General features: G+C 34.5%; 1 protein-coding gene across 3 annotated transcripts in view; it reads left to right on the forward strand.

Moving 5' to 3' along the window:
• LOC145676036 (uncharacterized) overlaps positions 1-20,915 on the forward strand; it is a 37,819-nt gene extending 16,904 nt beyond the window's left edge. Inside the window, exon 3 of one of the 3 annotated variants that reach the window (XM_081746890.1) lies at positions 20,804-20,915. In XM_081746890.1, coding sequence (XP_081603016.1) covers positions 20,804-20,816 — 13 coding nt within the window. In that variant the 3' untranslated portion in view covers positions 20,817-20,915. The other 2 variants (XM_081746888.1, XM_081746889.1) reach the window with 2 other exon arrangements.
• The last annotated feature ends 2,409 nt before the right edge of the window (positions 20,916-23,324 follow it).

Below are 23,324 nucleotides of genomic sequence, written 5' to 3' on the forward strand. Positions count from 1 at the left end.
AATGTAGGGCTCACGAGCAATTTATATTAATACAAATAAGTGCTGTCATTTTGAAACGAGGGTCATTTTGTGAATGTAAATGCTGTTGTTCTTCTTGCTTGCATAATAGTCTTAAATATTTATAATATCTACTGTACCTGTAATATATGTTCTCAACTGTGTCATAATCTCTGTTTTCTCTACATTGTGTTCATTTTTTTTCTTAGTGCTGTTTTTCAGTAATCTATTTTTACACCGTGCATTTTTAATGTATTCATATTTCGTGCTGTTGCAGGTCATTATTATATACTTTATTGAATATTCTATATAATTTCATATCATTGTAGTACGAAGGTATGTTTTAACATTTTGTAGTATTGGGAAGATAATTTATAAACAATAAAAATAAAGTCCTAAAGGCGGTGCCTATGATGTCTATTTCTTTAAATTGACCTCACGAAAATGTAAGGTTTAAAGCTTAAGTTGAACGGTATATGTCGTATTTGGTAAGCAACATTTGAATCTACAATAGAGGGAGACTAATATTTTATAATTGAGTAAGAGGATACTTGTGATTTATAGAATAGATAACTCTTAAAATGTGCGTATATATTAAATTAATGTCTAGCTCATTTTTAAAGAACAATTTTTTTTTGTATAAATTTTTATAATTGATATATCCATGTAGAATCTATTTCTGACTTAAAGCACAGATGTGTATGTATAATCCTCTCGAAAGCATTTGGGAAACAAACGACTAAAGAACTTGAACAACAACCATTTCCTTCCATATTAAATAGAGTATGCCGGTACGTGATGAAGAACTTTGGTAGCATTTTAGCTTAATTGTTATAATGGATTTGACTACATCTAATTCAATGAAGATTGGAACTCCGGGTAAACTTCTGTTGTTAAGAATATTCGGATGAAATATATTTGTGCTGATTAAAAATCCCATAATAACTTTCTTCAGTACATAACCATCTCTGCTGCCCCCTTAACTACTGTGCATTGCAGTTTATTTGCTGTGGATTTGTGACAAAAGTGAAGGAGGAAACGATCAACATTGGTGAATGTTGAAAAGCCAAAATACGAAGAACTGTTATATGAGTTAGTGAACAATAAATATAATATTTTCCAGATTTAACATGATGGTACTAATGCTTTTTCTTTTTTTAATTAAAAATATTATATTAATAAATAATAATAAGTATCTCATCAGTTTATATTTATTTTCCGCAAAAATTCTGGATACTTGTTGAAGAGTAATGTTTTCATACTTGATGTGTACTTGACGAATATAGCTCGTACGCAACAATTACTTTCTCTTTTTACATATTTGTTACAATATTCATAATATTCGCAACTAGAAAGTAATATATTTCTTGTATACAATAGAAGACAAATTCTGACGAAAGCATATATTAAGTAATAAATAATAGCGTTATAGTTTCTGCAAAAAACTTTGCCGTCATGAGACATATTATGAAATACAATTCCTAGGATTGCAGCTTATATACTTCTTAAAATGAGATGAGGTCATATCTATGAACCAATCAGATCCGTCGTTTCATTTTCAACAATTCTTATTAATTGCATATGCAACATTTAATGATCCAATTTTCACTTGAGAGCTAAACTTTTAATTGACATGTCTGTGTGCTCTTATTGAACAACATTCACTTTTAATTGGCTATCTGCTGTTCAGTACACCTGTTTTTACCTCTTCTTTCTACTCTGCTTTATCCAACATTTTCCTTCATGCACCATGTATGTTTAGTCCAGTATCCCAGTTCATAAGTTCCTCGATTTCTTTCTTTCGTATCCATTCTGCCTCTTTTCATTTTTTTTACAATGTTTCTTCTCTCCCTTTCCAGCCCCTCTACGCCTTTCCAGTCCATTTCATGTCCTGTCTCCTTCACATGTTTATATATATCATTGCTTCAATCTAACGTCGTCCTTGTGCTTTTTAAACCTTTCTTCTAACCTCTTTCCCGTTTCTCCTATATAACTCACAGCACATTCTTTGCATTTAATTCTATTTACAAACTCAGTGGTGAGAGGGGTTGTATATAGCAAGTTCAATAACGAGTATAATTCTGACTATATATCAAATAATTTGTGAAAATCAAGATTTACATTCTTTTACGGCATTGCGAATTTAGGTCAGAATAAAACACAAAATACACTAGATCCTGCACAGAGCCGTAGCTAAGGAGGGCCAGCGAAGCCCCAACTAGATCTGGGTTCAAAATTCCAGAATCGACCTATATTCAACTTTGTAACTCCGTGCATGAGGATCACACGTCTAATAACCTAACACCTGCTCTCACATTCATCCCAGCTCAATTCAAAAGCAGCATTGCATCCAGAATGCGGTTTTCTCAAATATTTTCACGCGCTATATTTCTCAAAACTGCAAATATGTGCAGGTTTTCTTTGCATACAGTAAGAACAATGTTTCCGCTACGACATATTAAACAATCACAGACATATTATGTCATATTTTCTACTAAAATGCCATTCTATCGTTTGACCATAGTTATATGCTTTCAGTACCACAGCATTTTCCAAATATGATATTAAGTAGGGTATTATCATAGGGATATGATAGATATTAGCATCATATCAAATATGATCATTGACTACACATCACATCAACATTCTAAATATACAAAACGATACATACATATCGGTTGTGTCACCATTTTTACGAGCCACTGAATATCTACACGCAATGTAGGAGTAGTCGCATTCAAAGTCAATTTCCTATCTTCTGTCGCAAAGCAGCGCCTCTCCGGCTTCGGCGGATAACCACATATACACGTCCCATGAGTTCATTGTAAACTGCTATCACTTCTTTTCCTGCACACTATCTTATGTGTACACTATTAAGCTTTCATTATAAAAAAAAAAATATGTCGAGTCAATCTTTCACTTTATTTTTCGAGTTTTTGCTAAGAATTGCCTGGTTTGGCTCCACTGTGTGACGGTGAGAATGAAGGTATGAAAGTGAGAAGAGTGAAGAGACACATTGAAGCTGCTATTTTTGCGGGAATGTTAAAAATAAAGGTAAACGAGGGGAACAACAATATTTTCGAACTTCAAACAGTTGTAGAATAGGAGCTTAAGGAATCAGAAATTAGCCCAACGAAGTTCGACTTTTTCAGACACTTATCACTACCAATGATTTATTTTTAAATTCCGTTGACATATCAAATGCTTCCAATTTGGAGGAATTTATTGGGGTCATTTTTTCATCAACTTTTTGTATGGCCAGCATATTATTTTGTGCATACGTGTCTAGTTGTGTGATGTTTATATTTATCTACATACATACAAAACATAAGTACACACATTCTTTATATATGTACGTGTTAGAGTATTTTAACATGTTAATTAATAATAAATACCTTAAATGCGGAACTTTCATTCATTAAGAAATTAAGTAATTACTATAATTTAAGACATATAGTAGCCAAAGTATATTTTCGATTTTAAGTACAAACACTGAATATATTCTTCACCTCCATCGATCAATATTTAGAAATTCACAAAGAAGACTCCTTCTGAATTTCCATGACATTTATCAAAATTTCTTTACCGTAAAAAGATCAAAATTAAAATGCTATTTATGTGGTCACATACAGAATAAAATTAAAAACTTTACAATTATTACTGAATATTATTACTGTCATCCATTTCGAACAATTTAAAAGCACGTAGTTTTTAATGTATTGAAATTTCATTTCTTATCGATAGTATGAAACGTAAATAGTAGTAACTTTCCATAACTGTTCTCCTAGTGAATTTGTAGACAACCAAAGGTAATTTTGTGAAGTTTAACAAAAGGTCCAAAATAAGACTCCTGAAAACAACTCTTATTTGAAAAGGGATACATAATGATCGTTTTTGGTTTTTGCATTGGCCTTTCCGAGAAGATTAATAAAAATTCAACAATTCAGCATAGCATAACAACAAAAGCTGTTATATATATATATATATATATATATATATATATATATATATATATATATATATAAAATGATTGGGAAGGTGAGTGTAGGAGGCGCGGAATTTACTTCGCCCTGGGCGCCGAAATCTGTAGCTATGGCTCTGTTCCTGCATTGAAAAATGTTATTCGAACAATATTTTGTGTAGTTTCTAACCAGTGACCCAGTCTCAGTGGGACGAGACTTCCTTCTGCTGGTCGGAAAACGTTATTAATCGACTCGAGTAGGAGTCTTACTAAAATCCCTTAATTTTTTTAACACTTCTTTCGAAGTTCCTGTGTTGGTGCTCGTGCAGGAGTCATTTAAGTAGAATTTCAAAGAGATTAGCTGAAATAAAGAAAAGAAAAGTTCGGTTTAGGTGGATGCTTTAAAATTATATATGGGTAGGAATTGGGGAACCTCTTCAATTTAGCCTTTACTTATAGTCATTGACGGTTGAATTTGCGACGAATCATATCAAGTTAACTCTTGCATTGCTTAAGCGTATTTGTCACAAACGACATATTCATTTTCATGACGTAATAATTTACGTAAAGAAAGTTAAATTTGTGAAACTAAGGGTGGAATGATTGTAAACGTTTTCGGAGTTAGGAGGCTAGATATACAAACTCGCTGAGCTTTAGGATTTACTTACTTTAAACATGGTACCATAGTACTTTCTAAACCAAATAATATTGATGCAAAATGGGCGCAATGGGAAATATCTTAGTGAGTTCGGCGTTTTAGTTTAACACTATGGAGATGAAATAGGTAAGGCCTCAAAAATAATTTCAAAAGGGATCCTAAATTAAAATGGTACGTGGTGAAGGTAAACAGGAAAATATATTAATATATTAAAACAATACTAGTAAACAGAATAGTCCTTTTTTACAATTTATTTTAAACACTTTGTTTAATTTATTATGTTCATTCGACTTGTGCATATGAAGGGAGGGTGAAAGGCAAAAGGAAAATCTCTTCCCGTTTCTGGCTAATCTTGGTATGCATACCTCAAGTGTCGAATTAATTCGTGAACTTATACTACTTACATTACACAACGATAGTCTTATATTTGTATTTAGAGAGATGCTAAAATTTAAACAACCCCAAAATAAATCTTAATGATCGCACTGAAAAAGAATTTTAATTTAAACTTTCAAAAATTATTATCTACCATCAATGTAATAAATATGACTTCATGTGTTTAGTGTGAGAAAGCGTAAGATTACATGCATACTTACCCTTCTGTAACGATACTTACTAAGCTTACAAACATAACAGCTAGTACAGCATTCGTTAATGATTTATATACATGTAGGATGAGCGTCAGAGAAAGTTAATCATTCTTACCTTCCATAATTAGATGATATCTATATGGATTTATAGTTTTCAATGAATGGAATTGCATTATACGATCGCATGTCTTTACAGTCGTTTGCGAGAAGCATAACTGTTGGTGAAATGATTTCTTTTCTATTTATTGCTTTTTTCTGCTAACGTAGTGTATTTCTTATGCACAAGTTTTATAATAAAAAATAGCATTATTTTATTACTTTAACTAACTATCTCTATGGCGTATGGGACGCAGAAGTTCAATACCACGACCACAAAAGCTTTCCATTGTCTTCTGTCGTTAGCCAACTTCATTAATATTACAAGAGTTCGTTAAAATCTTAATATATTATTACAAAATAACTTTCAGGAACATCTTGTTTCCTACTACATTTATATTTTTGTTATTATGATCTTTATGATTAATTTCGTACATATTAGTTTTGATTATAAAGAATATCACGAAAATCGGACATTTTCCAATAGTAGTATCTAAGATATCTTCATTTAGTCCAAATGTGCCTAGAAGAAGGTTAAAGAAAAAAACAATAAATATAGTATTAAACAGAGACAAAGAATTATACTAGTTTCATTTCAATCATTAATTTGTTTTTTTTAAATGGGGAATAAGTTTTTTGAGATTATTCGTCCAATTTAACTTGACCGGAGCAAATACTAAATTTTATGTGAGTACTTGTTTTAGATTAATTTCATTGTTGCACATACATGAAAATTCCTTCATGAATACCTCTTAGTAACAGACAACTTTTTAAGACAAAAATTTGTTTTTGGTTCCAAAAATTTATATGCATTATTACGTGACCAAACCTCTTTGCACACACACCGAAATTTCTCCTTTTTCTCTAGATCTCGTCGCAGCAAATGGCAGTTGATCTCAGTAATAGTTACTTATCATAGGAAAATACATTTGTTGCAAGTTGTCAAATTTATAGGGAGTTGGAAATAGCTAAGAATAGAAGGCATTCCCACAATATGTCATTTCATATTACTTAGTCAAGCGCCATTTGAAAAGTATATTTGCAATCTGAAATTAAACTTAATTTTTTCTCTGCCTACAGGAAGAGTTTTAAAATCCTAAATATTTGAAATGAGATATCTTTACTTTTAATGTATTGAACTCATGAATTACTGAAACGAGAACAACATCTAGTTCCCTATAAAAGATCAATGTCTCTTGCGGCACAAATCACTCAAATTTACCTCAAAGTGATACGTTTTTCCCAACACATGTAATTTCTACTTAGTACGCTTTGTGGTGCTGCATGAGTGCAGTGAGATATCAGACTACGGCCCTGTTAAAAAGATAGTGGCCGAGGTGGCTCAGCGGTAGAGCGTTCAGCTCTGGTGCATGGGGTCCCTGGTTCCATCCGAGCCCCCGCTATGTGAACTTCGTGGTGGACAAGTTCCGTGTGCGTGGGTTTCTCGGGGTTCTTCCGTTTCCTCCCACTTTCTTCATTCCACCATTTCATTCATTACTGATCATCATCGTCTCCTTTATTCTAAGTGGCATTATCGTGGGACGTAAACTCAAAATATTTAATTTCATTTTCACTTTTAAAAGATAGAGGTGCGTATTCCAAGTACGCTTTTCTTGGCGGCTGATGTCAGTTAGTGTGATTCAACATATCCAAGTTCATATGTCTGCGAGTGGAAAGTGCATGGAGTGCGAAGATGTACGCTACGGTAGTACACTTGTGCTCCTACGATGGTCTTCCCTCGTAGTAGAAGCAACGATATTTCAAAATGACTTAAGTAATATTTTTTAAAAAGCATATTTTTAATATTTTTGTTTTCGAAGTGAATATTTTTCGTAAGCTGATGCTGTAATAATAATTCCCTTGAAAAATATGCAAATTATTGATTCTGTAAGTGGAATAACAAGGTATTACGAAAATACTGAGTAATTTTTATGTTCATTGAGTACAACAAGGGAGTATAAAATAATGTAGGAAAAGCCACCAAATAATATCGTGAGTAATATTATAAATATATTTGTGTTTGAAATATTATATTTCTCATGTGGTTTAAATGTGATTAGACTATCGGTACTGCTGTTATTTGCTTGTAAATCACTAACTTTAATGGAATATGGATTAAATTTCAATCTATATCTTAGAATAATGAACACCTATATTATTCATTTCTCTATGGCTAGTTACAGCTGCAGCTACAAATGTTAACTCTCGGTAGATAGTAAAGCATAATTTGGTAGTTTTGTTTCGAATCTAACAAATTCTTTCTAAGTCCTTGCTCTTGGTTAGTATAAGCAAGCGTAATATGCATATTACCATATATTTATCATTTTTGATTGCTGACCAAAAGTGAAATATGTTTAGAAATCAGTTTGTATACATTTGTCGGTTTTCACAAATTCCTGTAGTTCTTAAAATTACATTATTAAACAGTTATGAATAAGTGATTTCTTCCGTATACTTGAAGAGCAACAGCTGTTACATAACGTACTGTATTTTTTCATAGAACCGTTCATGAATTTTTGTAAATTTCTCATTATATTAGCAGTTTTTATTTATGATTATACTTGGACGAGAGGATTTGTTTTCACAGATGGGAGCTTGAGGAAGAGATGGCGGCTCTATACCAGAATCGATATGTAGCGCAGTATGCGTAATCGCGCGCTTCACTTGCTAAGTCTCAGAATAATATAATGAAGTGCATCCAAGTATTGTGTACAATGTATAGGACTCCAATTACATTTTAATGTTATTTTTACCATACAAGTTTAATTAGAGTTATCCACCTTGCTTCTATGTGATCCTGATATATTGGTATTTCGCAGTAGAGCTTTTTACTCTAAATTATGGAAATTTTATTCCTCAACTGGATCACTTCATTCCTTTTCGTCTCTGTAAGTATTACATTTTTGTGGAGATTAAGAATATAGAAACAGTATTTTGATGATTTTGGGTAAATCTTAAATTCACAAAGAGTAACAACTAGGAACTTGATTTTTAGCGTAATATGGTAGAATAATTCAATTAGTATTCCAGTAACTGAAGCAGTGCGGTAGAAATAGTACAAGTATAATGTCATTGTTGTGTAATCCACCGAACAGGAAGCAGTTCTCTAAGACCTGATACATTATGTATTTCCCAAAATAGTTTTGTGCCACATTATTTTATATTCCACTACATTCTTGCACCATGTGCGTGGGTTTCCTCGGGGTTCTCCCGTTTCCTCCCACTTTCTTCATTCCACCATTTCATTCATTAGTCATCCTCAGCGTCTTTTTTAGCCTAACCGGTATAATCGTGGGACGTAAAATTCATAGGTTTTTCCAGTACATTCTGTGTTCTACAGTCTTGCAAGTTGTCTGCTCTCATTGAAATTCCTAAATTGCTTTTAAGGACTAAGAAGTTAAGTCACAGCTTTTAATAGGGCCCACAGCAATGTTATGAACTCTCTAGCCGGTGTACAACTCTCCTCTCGGTGCATTAATATTTCTTGGCGCAAACGCGTGGCTTTTTTGTTTTTCATCTTTGCGTGAGAGACCCAAAATGATAAATATCTGCAAATACGACAAACCTGACGTTACATTCATAGATGAAAAAAATGCTTATAAGTCATATTGTGCTTGTCGCATATTGTCAATCTCAGCAACGTTCTTGTCTTTACTCTTACCGAAGTGTCATTTATCCTTTGCTTTTTTTAATACATGAAATTCTTTTTTGATTAGTTGCGAATTTCATGTTTTACCATTATAAAGCGCTGACAAGGAGTGCGGATCAAGAGCTAATTTGAATATGTCTGAACTGTTTAGTATGCAGTACAATTGTATACTTCGAGCTTGTATGCCTAAAGTGTTCACTTCGCCGGTAAGACCCGGCCTTAAATATTTAGAAACAATGAATTCATAAATTACTGTGCAATCTGTCTATGATGGCCAACATCGGTTTAATTGGAAAGTGGCCAACTTAAAGAAAATAAGTGTGATTGGTGTATTTTTAGAATAGGATTTCTAGTATTACTTGATAGTAAAACTTTATTAAGCATTGACACGATAGCTACTTTTAAATAATCTATATAGTGTAATCATAAAAATATACAGCACTAGAAATATTAGTACACTTTGTTTAATCTAAAACTAGTTTGGTACACTGAACTATTCGGATTGAAAACACAACAATACAACCAACCATAAAATAGAAACGTATGTGTGAAATTTATCGAAATTGATATTGTAGCACACTGGCAAGTAAAGGGTCCAAATGGATGAATGGAGTTGCGCGATTAGATATAGTGGGCCTGATAGAGGATGTGAAAATATGTATATGTGCAAAGTTATAGCGGCTGAGCACCATAAGAAACGGAGGGGGTCAAATTTGGGAGTAGGGCTGTGCTATGTTATAGAAATACATCAAATAAGTTGTTGCATCGTTAAAAATAGTGAAAATAGGCAATGTAAACGGTGATAGTTTCACATATTGGCAAAAGAAAAACTGGCAGAGTAGATCACGAACCTCCGCCGCCATCTTGAAATCCGCCATTTTGAAATCTGTGATATTTTTGAAATGGAAATGTAGTCGCGTGATATATCAATTAATGCCAGCATATTCTCAAAAAAATCAATTTTGAACTTTAGTGATCGTTATCGGTTTTATTTGGAAGATTTTGGATCATCTTTGTATTTGTTTACGAAAATCTAGGAGACTGATACTCGTACGTTGAAGGTTTGGATTATAATAATAATAAAAAAACATGTAAGTTGTTTCCTCGACTCTTACCTGTGAGGCCACCTACAGTCCATAGCATATTTCGTCAAGATTTGAAATTTAGCACATCTCGTGTAGCGGATCGAGGATGCATGTGCTTCTTTGCGTCCAAAGACATTGCTGGCTGTGCATGAGAAGTGAAGCGACGTGAGGTATACACCATTCACCATTGTTGTACAGGGTGGTCATTTCGAGCATATGTTGCGATGATATCCAAAGGGATAAAGCAGGCCATAATTCATCAACAGATGTGACAAAATAGACAGAAATATTGCATTTCTGATTATAACGCAGTCTTAACTCATGTACTACATTTTAAAAAATCACAATTTCAAAATGGCTGATTTCAAGATGGCGGCAGTGGTTCGTGATCTACACTACCCATTCTTCTTTGGCCAATATGTACAACTACCATCGATTTCATTGTCTATTTTCACTATTTTTACGATGCAACACTTTATTTGATGTATTTCTATAACATTTCCATAACATAGAATAGCACTTCTCCCAATAGCTTTGACCACCTCCTCCTCCGTTTCTTATGGCGCTCAGCCGCTATAACTTTGCACATATACATATTTCACATTCTCTATCAGGCGCAATATGTCTAATTGCGCAACTCGATTCATCCATTTGGACCCTTTATTTGTGAGGTATCCACATTGAAAACAAGAAAAGCAAAATTATAAATTGAACAATTTATATGTAGTTTATATGACCTTTTTCAGTAGTTATTGTTCTTTCTTTTTTTGGTTTGCTTTCTTTTCATTTTTGATAGAAACCAATGTGCTTTAAATAGTTCCACAGACGAAACATATCACCTGCAAACGGATTCTAGATGTATTTCTTTTATTCTTTTTGCCTTGTTAATGAGCTACAGTGTTTCCGTCGGAGCGAAAATGTTTTGAGAAAATCTTAAGGGAATTCAAATCTCAAAACCTCCACTGCTTTCCGACGAGCCGTCATGTGCCAATAGTTGACAATTGAGATGGTTAGCTTTAACTTTGAATATTTTAAGGAATTACTAAAACTTTCCACGGATGAAAGAAGCCGATATAACTAATGGCTTTACTAAAACAGACAGGGTAAACAAATACATACGTACAACCATTTCCTGAGTTCCTGTACGTGTTTCCTCTTATTCACATATTTTTCACTACCCCTTTATCAAGGTAGTGTTCTGGTCATTGACCTCCAAGAACAAATCGTGTGAATCCATGCTTCTCTGTCTCCAGTCACAAATACAGAATATATGCTTATGAGAATACAGAACAGTTAAGAAAAGTAACAAAACGGTATTTTGCGTGTCCAGGATAAGCAGGTAAATTTATTATCATAGGAAAAGATTGCTTCAATGCGGAGAACTTACAAGATATACAGGTGGCCAACTTACAGAGTAACAAGTAACAAATGTCTTATGGGAAAATGCAGGTTCAAGACGAACCAGACCAAGATAAGCAGGTGGCCAAGTTCACAGGTTTCATTGTAACAAATTGTAAGGCAAAATCTGTGTAATTTGCCCTATAACAGATGCAACATTCTGTATGGACAAATCGTCATATGAGAACCAGAGAAAAGTAACTTCATTTTCATAAATTTACAGGATAGAGGGGAAAAAGCTCTTTTTTTTCAAACGTTGTTTTAATAATATGTTAAGAAGATTATTGCATAGGAGACAAGTCAATGACAAACTCAACTTCAAAAACAATCAAATGGTGCCAAATGGCGCATTCAGTATTATGTTCAAAATCCAAGCAAACGAAGGTTCCATTCTTTGAGTTACATTCCTTTTGTTCTTGTATGACGAAATGATCATGCCCAATTGGTGCCCAGAGTTGTATTGTTACAGAATACTTTCTATACATAAAACACTTGATTTCACATTTTTCAGGTCGCCTGTGATCTCTTCGTCCGTATGTTCCAGGAAACTTTATTTAAATTTCAGTTTGGAAACAGCTACTGAAATAAATACCAAACTTTCCGATATAGGTAATAACAGTTGTGAAAATCATCTGTCCTCAACTCAGATTTCAAATAGTACAACTTATTCCTCGCTCACTCACCCCCATAATAGCGTTGAGACCGCTCGGAATTCTAAGTGGGAAGAGCAAAGCGGTGTACATAGAAATGACGAAACTCATAAATGTCTTAAATGTTGCAAATTGTTCACTAGGAAACGGTGCTTAACGGAACACATTCGGAGACATAAAGGTGAGAGACCTCATCGTTGTACACAGTGTGCCAAGGCGTTTAAAAGAATGTCACATTTGAGGTACCATATGCTTAGTCATACTGGTGATAAAACATACGTTTGTGATCAATGTGGTAAAGAGTTTACTCTGAAGCATAATCTACAGAGACATATGCTTTCCCATAATGCTGATAAACTATACTCGTGTGATAAGTGTGGAAAGTCATTTACTAGTAAAGGTAATCTAAAATACCATTTGGTAACCCATCCAGGTGCAGCAGCATATACTTGTATTTTGTGTAGTAGAGGATGTGTTTCTGGAAGTGCTCTGCAGAAACATATGCTTACTCATACAGACGAAAGACAACATCGTTGCACTCAATGCGGAAGATCGTTTCGATTCAAACATGTCTTAAAAAGACATATACTTACTCATGCATGCCAAAAATCGTATTTTTGCGTTTTGTGCAGCAAACCGTTTACTCTGAAGGAAGATTTGGTAACACACATACTTAATCATACAGGGTAAGGCCTACATTATCATACTCCGTGTAGCAAAATATTCTCTTGCGGAAGGATTCAGGGAATGGTGTTATTTTTATACCGCTTCTTATGTGAAATTCGTCCAGTGTTACAAATGATGGAGGTGAAACAAGGCTTTATGCTTATTCTTACAGAAAAAGGACCACATCGATTCACTCAGCATTCGAATGTTCTGCTGAGAAAGGTATTTGGGAGACGTAAGTGTTTACTCATTAACTAAGTTCTACATCCTTTCTTCATTGCTTGATAGTTTTTCCTTTTGAAAATGATTCTAAATCCAGAAAGGTAAAAATTAGTTGAAATTTTTCTTGCAACCAGTGAGTTATAGCGTTATCCAACAACAATTAAATATGATGCCTTTCACAAATAATGAACAAAATATTAGTTAACAATTATCTTTACAGAGGCAAATGCTTGATAGACTTGGCTAAATAACCAGGTTTTTATATTCACAGTCGTAATGCATTTCCCCGGTGGAGGCTCTTGTTTCCAGGTTTGCACAGTTCACAATATTTCTAAACTTGGCTGTAATAAGGAGTGTGAAGACTCACATAACTAAAAGATATCATTCTTGCATTCAGTGTGAAAAAGCTAGACAGCTAGCTAAAAATTGCAAGCGTTTTTACACGCAAGCAAATAAGATATTTTCAGATTGTTTTGCTCTATGAGGGTCCACACACGAGAAGTCAGTGATAGTTGATACATATATCATAAAATATACATGCCTGTAACGTAATGTACTGATTATTCATTAACTTGGTTTGTAATTGTACGTGTTTACGCTTAAACGGATATATATTTGGTTGTAGTAGTAGGAGACAATTAAGGCTACATAATTACTCCTAAAATTCACAATGTATATGCCTTGACTTATTATGCAAAAGTGTTAGAGAAAAGAATAATTACTTTATAATTACTTTGAAATCTGTATTGTTGTGTAAAATTATATATATTAATAAATTTGGAAAAATCTACACTAATATAGATTTAAAACATCTAGATATGTCAAGTAGTACCATTCCATTCTCTGTGGTAAATTCTGTTTCGAGATATTGTATTTGAAAATCATCTCGTTTGCTCATGCGCACTGATTTTCAGAAGGTGATGAATACAGGTCCTTCTTTCAACGTCGAATGATCTAAATTTTTTATATACGTGCCGTATTCCGGCTGAAAATAATGAGGACCTATAATCATCTTATTCAACATTGTATGTCGTTTCCAGTCAGAAGTGTCTTATTAACAGATCAATAAGATTTTCTATATATACTAGGGGCAGAAGATTCGCAAAAAAAAGAAGGAATTGCCATTATTGAAATTTTTTAGTTGTTCCCGTCCAAAATTGTGATTTCTAATGGACAAAATCTGTACTAATACCGTTGAAATTTCCTTGCATTGGTAATAACTTCCTATATAGGTTAGAGACATATTATTTCCTGCCAATGTAAGTACATCATCTAAGTAATATACGTTAAGAATGCCCGCGGTAAGTCATAGATAGTTGACACATTGTAATTCGTTTAATCTGAACCATAATTTCAGAAGTTGCTTTCTCAATAAGGATATAAAGAAAACAAATTGATGTCTAGAAATATATCAATAAAAAACAGTGCAATTACTGACACAAAGCAAGACTAATCTAATTCAGTGAAATTGACATGCAGATAGGTGGACTCAAATGGTATAGTCACATTGCTTCAGTGAAAAGTTGTATATTTCTTATGATTGTAGTACATTGTCTCATAACAAACTGACTGACAACAAACCATTTAATTGCATACGTGTTAGATGAATAATTTATTTTGAGTATAGCAAAAAATATACCGAAAATCTCTAAAGCAGAGAAAGCCAATTAATCCTGATGAGGATAAGCAATCTCCAAATAAGTGTGAGAAACGTTCAATTTGAAAAGTAATTAGAATTCGCATGCGTTTATTTCTAAAGTAGATAAACATCGCACAAGTTGTAAATTTCTCAAGTAATTTCGGGTGATACTTCAAGAGAACTTAAACCTTTTCAGTTAACAATTTTAAAAGTTTCTTTCATTTAAGACGTTGACCAAATATTTGAAATTACTGTCCTAACATATATGATATTAACATAATTTAAATTGCAACTCCCCACACAGTTACATTTAGTTAGATCTAAGTGAGCCCATTCAGTCGGCACAATAATTTATTCACATATTGGCAATTTGTATCTAGATGCCAAACTTTTTAAACGGTTATGTCAAACATAGTTTATAAAATACCGTAGATTTTACCGTAACAATTCCTTTGAAAAGTAAACTGACCTGTGTTGTATCAGGTCGGTTTAAAAATATCGTGGGGGAATGAGCTTTGATATGTTAACATTAACAGGTACAATGCATACTTGAAAGCTCTTGGAGAACTCAAGAGAGATCTAAATTTTGTTCTCAACATTTTATTAATGAGTTGGAATTTTACTTTTTTTTTTTTTAAAGATAATGATGACATTATCAGCCTCAGAACAGCCACTCAAAACCCACGATATATCTAGTTCACCAAGGGGAGGGACTCGAAACAAAAGAGTGCGATATGAAATGACGTTTGAAATATGAAAAGTAACGAAATCGTTTTGAAGATCTGGCAATCATATTTCATATAATTGTATGAAGGGATGGAAATTTTATTACTTTCTCGAAGTATACGTCTTAGTTCTTGCCCTAAATACATGAAGATTTATGTGGTAGAGTTTATGACGAATGTGTGATTAAATTTATATCTGAAATCCATTCAAGCATTCTGATACTATGTACTGGTCTCTGACCAATAATGTACGACATGGATGAATAAAGAATGAATGAATGAATGATATGCTGTATTTACTGTGCTCGGTTTCTTACTAAAATAACACAGTAGTTCTGAAAATGAAAAGTGAACTCAAGAAAGGAAGATCTCAGTGTTTGCTGAATATTTCGAAAACTGCTTGTTTGAAATGCTTGAAACACTTAAAGCAAACCTATATCCAAAACCACAAAATTGTTCGTCATATACTTTTTACGAGTGCGTACCAAATAGTCAAGTCATGTATTTACAATTTTGTAATACTTATAATGGCAAAAGAAATATATGGATATATTTTCTTTAATTAACTGAAAAAAAACTTAGTTTTAACTCTCATTCAGGACCAATTACACTTAAAAGGATTTAATTCTTTGGATTTGTCATGGGAGTTACAATCAAGTATTAAGTACCTAGCACTTATTTCACCATGCACACTTAAAAAAAAAAGAAGACTCACACAACTAAAAGTTATCATCCTTGCATTGAGTGTGAAGAAGCATTTTTTTCTTGTGATAGCTAACTGCCGGCGTTTTTTTACATGTAAGCAAATAAGATATATTTATATTTTCAGATTCTGCTCTATGAGGGTCCGCACACGAGAAATCAACGATAGTTGATACATATATCACAAATATACGTGCCTACAACGTAATGTATTGATTATTCATGAACTTGGTTTGGAATTGTACGTGTTTGCGATTAACCTCGGCTTTCGACATGGCATTGTCTCCGTAGGTTAGGTCAATCAAAGCAACATTTTCTGAATCTGTTTTGCGCAAGCGAACTCAGAATTTCATGGCGTATTTGCTACTCTATCGTCCGCTCCATTTTTCGCTTTTTATTCCGTGACCAAAATGAAAATGAAAACACTTTCCGCAACGATCGATTTTCATTTTCTCACTGCTTAGAGGCGACCGTCGCGCGGTGCAAAGCTTAGGTAAGACCTGCACCACCTATACCACACACTGAGAGCACTCTGGTGGCGACTGGAACGCTACGCGGTGACCAGACTAATTACTTCGTGGATGAACCCTGTATCAACTAAATTAGATAACTCATGCGTGTGAAAGCGCAGATATTTGTTTGCTTTGAAAACGGCAGGAATTAATTTCTTAATGTCCTCTGGAGAAGAAATTGTAACCAATTCTGATAGGAAAGAGCATTCTACACCTTCAGTATGACTCAAGTTCTGTTTTAAAATTTGTTGGATTTTGTATGTTTAACCCTGAAACTAGCAAGTTTACTGACAGTCTCATTCTAAACATATAGTATATCCAACCAAAAAATCAGTGTAAACTGGATAATTGTTTCCTTCAGTAGAAAAGGCACATTAATTAATGCCAAGGTCTTTACTTAGAATATAGTTTATAATAGCAGTTTGCACACCCTGGTATCGGACCTTTCTCCAAATATTTTCATAATTGTTGGAAACTCACAATTAGATGAAATAGATAATCTTGTCTTCTGGATGCAGATTAGAAAATAAGTTGTGATGTTATATAAATATTTTGTTATAAATTTTGCCAGAGAAGTAATATTCTGGTTTAGTAAGTCATTAAAGCATTTTATATTTTCATTGGTTGCGGTCGCCTAGCAGAACGATAACATCGATTTCTAGCAAACATCGTCGAGTGTTTTGAGTAGTGTTTCTGACTCTTGGTCTCATCACAAGCATAGTACATTTCTGGTGAACCATCGCGTCCGTGCGTATTCTAAGGGTACTTTCGTTTTTTTCCAGATTTCATTCCACGAATTTTTCGTCATAAATCACTTGCTGTAATCATTGCCTACCTTAGCGTAAGTAGTGACGGGCAGTGGGAATATTTCCGATGGAAAGGAAAATAAAAAATCGGAATATTCCCGTTAAGGAATTTATTTCCGTTTCTTTACTTTATGTTCCAAATTATAAGAACCATATGACTAATTATTTTATTTTCATTTATTATGATTTACTTCTAGGTTTTAAATAATTTGGATGTTAAAAAAATTAAAATTCTTTGACTGTACTTCATATAACTAAAAATATGATTATTAAAGTTCCATTTGCATTTGTACTAAAAAGTTGCAAAGTACTAATTTACAAATGATGAAAACGAACCAGTCTGTGAAGTAATGCAAAAATTATGTAGAAATATAGATGAAGTACTATTGATACAGCCCTAACCACCGTTAGTAATAGACGTCGGTCTCTCTGCTCTGACTCGAATTTCTGAATAGGTACTCAAACTTCTCTTACATGTGAATTAACGCATAAAATTTCGAAAAAAAGTAGGAAGAAAGGTCGTATGTGGCAGTGTTACGTGCAAAATGATAAAATATGACACATTCCTGCAAATATTGTCAACATAAATATGTATACACAAATGATAAAATTGTGAGAAATGATTGTTCTGGCAATTACCTAACCTAATTTTTATAAGAATTGAAAATTCCATATGATTATAATATCAGTAATACAGACAAGTTTAAAAGATCTACTTACATATAAATTTAAACTGTTTAGCCGTTTAAAAGTATGTGGACTTATTGTACCACTTGTAGTGGACGAAAATTCGCAAATTTTTTTTGCTTTATTTTCTTCTTTTTACATTTTTAAACTGCTACACAATTAGTATTTCATTTATTTCTGTTAAAATACGAACTCGTGTTGAGTGTTTTTGTTTCCTTTTAGCTAGAACGAAAGACTTCTCGTCTTCCCGTGTCTTGCATCTTATCTCCCCCTCTTGACCTTAGAGTTCAAAACTCTGGTAGATTATAACATCTCCTCTGTAACAGGGAGATGTCTGCCTCTGTGCCTAACATATATGTAGTATTTGTATTAGTTATTATTATTATTAGTGGTAGAAGACTTTTAAAGAAGTCCATATAATCTGTGTGTTAAAATCTTTTGGTTTTTGCTTCTAAAAGAAAATTCTTTTTCTGTCCTCAAACTGCAGATGTTTATATATGTTATCTTAAAAGGGTCTAAAGATAATTACAGGAAGAAGATCCTTCGGTCAAACATATAAAATCTTTGTTCTTAAATACTTAAAACCTTTTATGTTATATATTTTACGACACATCCAACTACACGGAGTACATATACACGCATGCGCACCAACATAATCTTCTCTGCTCATTTATCGCCGCCCAGGCACCCTATTGTAAACCAATCTTGGTGTTAGGAGTATGACGAGTTCCAATCGTTATTTTCTCCGCCCCACGGAGAAGCACTTTTCTCAGCTGACTTTGCTTTTACTGTCGTGCGCACACCAATCAGCTTTCTTTTCACGCTACTGGCTACTCTTGGGTTCCTCCCCACGTAACTTTCGGACTACCACGCATGTCCAACCTCTGACCTCACGGTCCGAGTGCAATGTCTGCACACGACACAATCCTGGACCCGAAACGTAAATTGGTGCCGTCCGCTACGCCGATCGAACCCCCTTAAAAGCTCGTGTTTTTGGGTCGATCGTCGGACAACGTCCCTATCCTGGCCTCTCAAAGGCGTGCTATCTAGAGTCCGCAATGTTTTAAGCACGACTTAGCTCAAGATCTTCGAGTAAGCTCGAAGTTGTCCTTGCCGTCACTGCCTCTCACTCTGTCGGCTTCTCCGGAGGTCTCCCTACTCTCTTGGTTACCATACATACCTTGTGGCTAACTTGGCACTCTGTTTCTGAAAGCTTGACGACAGCCAGGGGTCTGGCCATAATTGCTGGTCGGCTTAGGAAACTGACGGTCAAAGTTACGTCGTTTGAACTTGGCAATCTACTTCTGAAAGCTTAGCTCCAGCCGGGACCTGTGCGCCCAGAAACTGCTGGCGAGCTTAGGAAGTAGACGGTCGAAGTTCTGTCACTCCCCTATTTGATGTGTGTTTTGACAGACTCTAGGTTCATTGCCTAGCTGGCCCTAAAGCACACAGGTACGATCAAATAGTAACACCTGTACACCTAAAACTTCTCTGGTAAGCTTCGCTATTTGATGTGTGCTTTGACAGACTCTAGGTTCATTGCCTAGCTGGCCTAAAGCATACCGGTACGATCAAATAGTTACACCTGTGCATCTATCCTTCTACTAGGACTGACTCGTGCCCTCCCAATCTAGTGAAGTTTTGTTTAATCTTGTGACTGTTTCTCTGTACAAGTATTTATCGATTTGAACCAGTCACGTAAGTTATAAACTCTTTCTATAAACACATAGTTACACTTAGGGCCCCAGCTCGTGGACTTGTAATATCATTAGGAACAATAAACTGCAAGCTTACTGCAAGGAACTTTATTTCTGAGTTTTACTTTCAAGTGATATCCCAAAGGCTTGGTAACTATCAAGTTTTCGTCGAGATAACGAATTCCACCGTTCTCTATTAGAAGTTAAGTCTTGGCCGAGGCCAACGCTACCTTCTTAACTAGAATCTTCAGATTGGTTCCTGTTCCTGTTCCAGTATAACTTTGCCGCTCGTGTTATAATTGGTGATTCTGCAGAAACTTTTTTGACCAATTAGGAGTATTTTGGTTAATTACTAAACTCTCTTGTGTGGGTGGCGGTCTACGCATACGTATACCGCCGGCCCGCCACATAAATTCGGTGTCAGCTTAGTGTGAAATCTTGAACAACCCTAGGATATTTCAATAACCCTAGGATATCTGCAACAATCGTGAGGGCGTAAACTTTGATACCATCATAAGTTGTTTTTAGTGAATTGTGTTATGTGCATGAGCATTTAGCATGTGTGAAATTTATTGTGTACTGAAAGTTTTCCCATCTGTTTAACTTTCATTCCATCCTCCTTGGCGGTAGCGAAAAAGGGAAAAGGACGCTTTTGTTGTTTGACTGGCCATCAATCAGCAAAACATCCTTCTCACTGTTCGTGACGCCATGGGCGGCGATTATGGGGGAAAGAGGGGGCAGTTGGCCTCCACTTTTTTGAAACTCTTTTAAATTATATCATCTATTTTTCTGTGATAGGCTAGAATCTTTATTATTCGATTTGAAAAGTACCAAAAAAGCTTTTTACTTTTGTTTTTTCTCGAGCCTGGAAGCACTGTAGAACACGTTACATATCCTTTCACGCCTTTCTGCGTCGAGATGTAGTGTGATGACGTCTTAACCTAAAATATTTTTTGTTATGACTTTTTTATTACTTTTTGCAGAGCTTACGTTTGCACCTAGAAGATTGAAATTTTTCACACAATTTCAGTGCACCCCTTAATATTTTCCACATTCTTTTCAGATTTCTGCGGTAAAACAGGGGGATCCAGAGGGGCAAAAAGGTAAAAAAAAAGTTATCTTTTTAACCCTTATTGGCACAATCTGGACCTGAGAGGCCCGGAAGGTACTATTTCCTGCTCTAAGTTATATAAATATTTATGTATGAGGCTAAGTCTTTCTGACATCATGAGTTGAACATTCAATGCTGTTACGGTGATATCATTTCAATTTTGCAGTTTTAAGTTTTGAAACGTAAAGGCATTTTCTTTATATACCCCAATTGTGCACAATCCGGGCCTTGTAGGCCCTAATTAATATTATTCATTATGCCATATACATGTTCTGTCTTTCTCACTTGTTTCCTTCAAAATATTGAAGTAAATATAAATTATTGTTTTACTTGTGTCAAATAGATGGCTCTTACATTTCTTTCATAGTTTGTATATATATATATATATTTTTTTTTGGTATTATAATACTCTAATATTCAGGAAGCAAATATATTATTTTTATTTACACCTTTAGTATGTTTGAAAATAGGTCCTGCTAAGATTTTTAAAACATTTTTGATGCCATTCTATCTCTCTTTCGATATGTAATGTTACTGCACAAGTTTGGTGTAGGTCTATTCAATACGTGTTATTCATTACTGTTACTTGTAAGTATAACTAGTCTATCAGAAGGTGAAAATATTAGACGCGTATTGTTAGAAGAAGATGTTAGATGAAGCGGACGAAAATAATACTTGTCTCTGGTTGATCAGTCTTGAAGATAGTGATGGTGAGGATTCGAATGTTCTTAATAATATGGATTGTCATATAGAAAATACACAGTGAAAATGATACAAGTGAAAGTGCCAATTAAAATGACTCTGATACAGAGGGAAGTAACAGAACATCGAATATTGTAAATGCAGAATTACATTCAAAAGACCGACGTTCTTGGTCACGTTCTCTGGGCAAACAATCTCAGACTAGATCTCACAGCTCCTGGACCACGGTAGGGAACATTTGCTGATTCACCTCGCGCTGCGTTTGATTAGTTCATTACACATGACATTTTGGAGGAAATTGTGTTGTGGTCTAATTTGCAAGGAAGACGAGCAGCAACTAAGGTCCCAAATAAATGGAGAGAAGTCGACAAAGAAGAAATATTAGGGTTCTTAGAACTTCTACTTTTTGCTGGCGTCGAGAACAATTGGAATGTATTCGTCAGAAAACTGTTTCAAAATTCCAACTCGAACCCTATTACAACGCTACAATGTCTGTCAACAGATTTAAATGTATTGAATTCAAATCAGCCTACCGTCGAATCGTTAACAGTTGACGAACAGTTGATTCCATTTAGAGGTAGATGTCCTATTATTCAATACAATGCCTAATAATGGATTGAAAGTTTTTTGGATGTACGATGCTATATCTAGCTACGCTTTTGACGTGTATTTGTATTGTGATAGAAAAATTGTTGAACCAGTTCAAAGAGGTCTTGCAGCAGAAGTTGCCAAGCGTTTCGTGTCTAGCCTTAATCAATGTCAAAAATGTAACATAACAGACAATTATTTCACAAGTATTCCTTTAGCAGAATACCTTCTTACAAGAAACATAACAATAGTTGGAACAGTTAGAAATAATAACAGGAGCATCTCTGCCATCAGGAGACCTAGTGATAAGAGAAATGTTTATTCTTCCGAATTTGCTTTTAGTAATGATGTATCAATGGTCAGTTACGTTCCCAATACAACAAAAGTGATTCTCATTACAGGCACGTAGCCAGGATTTTGTAATAGGGGGAGGTCCGTGACAAAATACTGTGGTTATGACACTAGGGGCTCGATCATTCTAAATTATTTTACTGGTAACATATATTGAGGGGGGGCGTGATATGATATACTGTGGTTACACACCAGGAGCTCGATCAGTCTGAACTATTTTGCTGGCAACGTACCCATATTGGTTTGTTAGGACAATAAAATGAGAATACGTTAGTAAGTATTTTAATAACAAACTATGGAGAAATCTCGAGTAAAAGAATATAAAAACATATTAAAAAAGACAGTCTTTGAGGTCATTGGAACTGGTTCTTCTTGTTTTCTTTTTCTTATCTTCGTTTAATACCGCCAAGGACAGTAACGAGATCTCTTTCGGCAGTAAAGACATTCTATAAAATGGATTCATTTGCCGCGAAACTGAAAATTTCTTTAATAAGTGTAACTGGAATCTATGTGGCCAGACTCACATTATTGCTGATTGTGAGCATTTCTTAAGTTCTACCTGAGAGTCTATCTGATCGAACCGGTTTATCGATCGTCATTTGTAGCCCATAGGATTAACATGGAGCTAGATGGAATTCGGAATGCTCCGTTACAATAATAGACCTATCCATTTTAAACTTGAGCCCCCGTTTGCACACACAAAGCTACTCAGAAGAAAGAGTAACGAAACGCTTGCTCGCTGCTTCTTCTTTTCCTCGTTTGTTTTTTGCATCCTTCATTATTTTTTTAATTTTTGGGCCCGAAGGGGGGGTCCGGACCCCCCGGACCCACC

The sequence above is a fragment of the Thermobia domestica genome, chromosome 18 (assembly GCF_964235325.1).
Source record: "Thermobia domestica chromosome 18, izTheDome1.hap1.1, whole genome shotgun sequence".
Lineage (NCBI taxonomy): Eukaryota > Metazoa > Arthropoda > Insecta > Zygentoma > Lepismatidae > Thermobia > Thermobia domestica.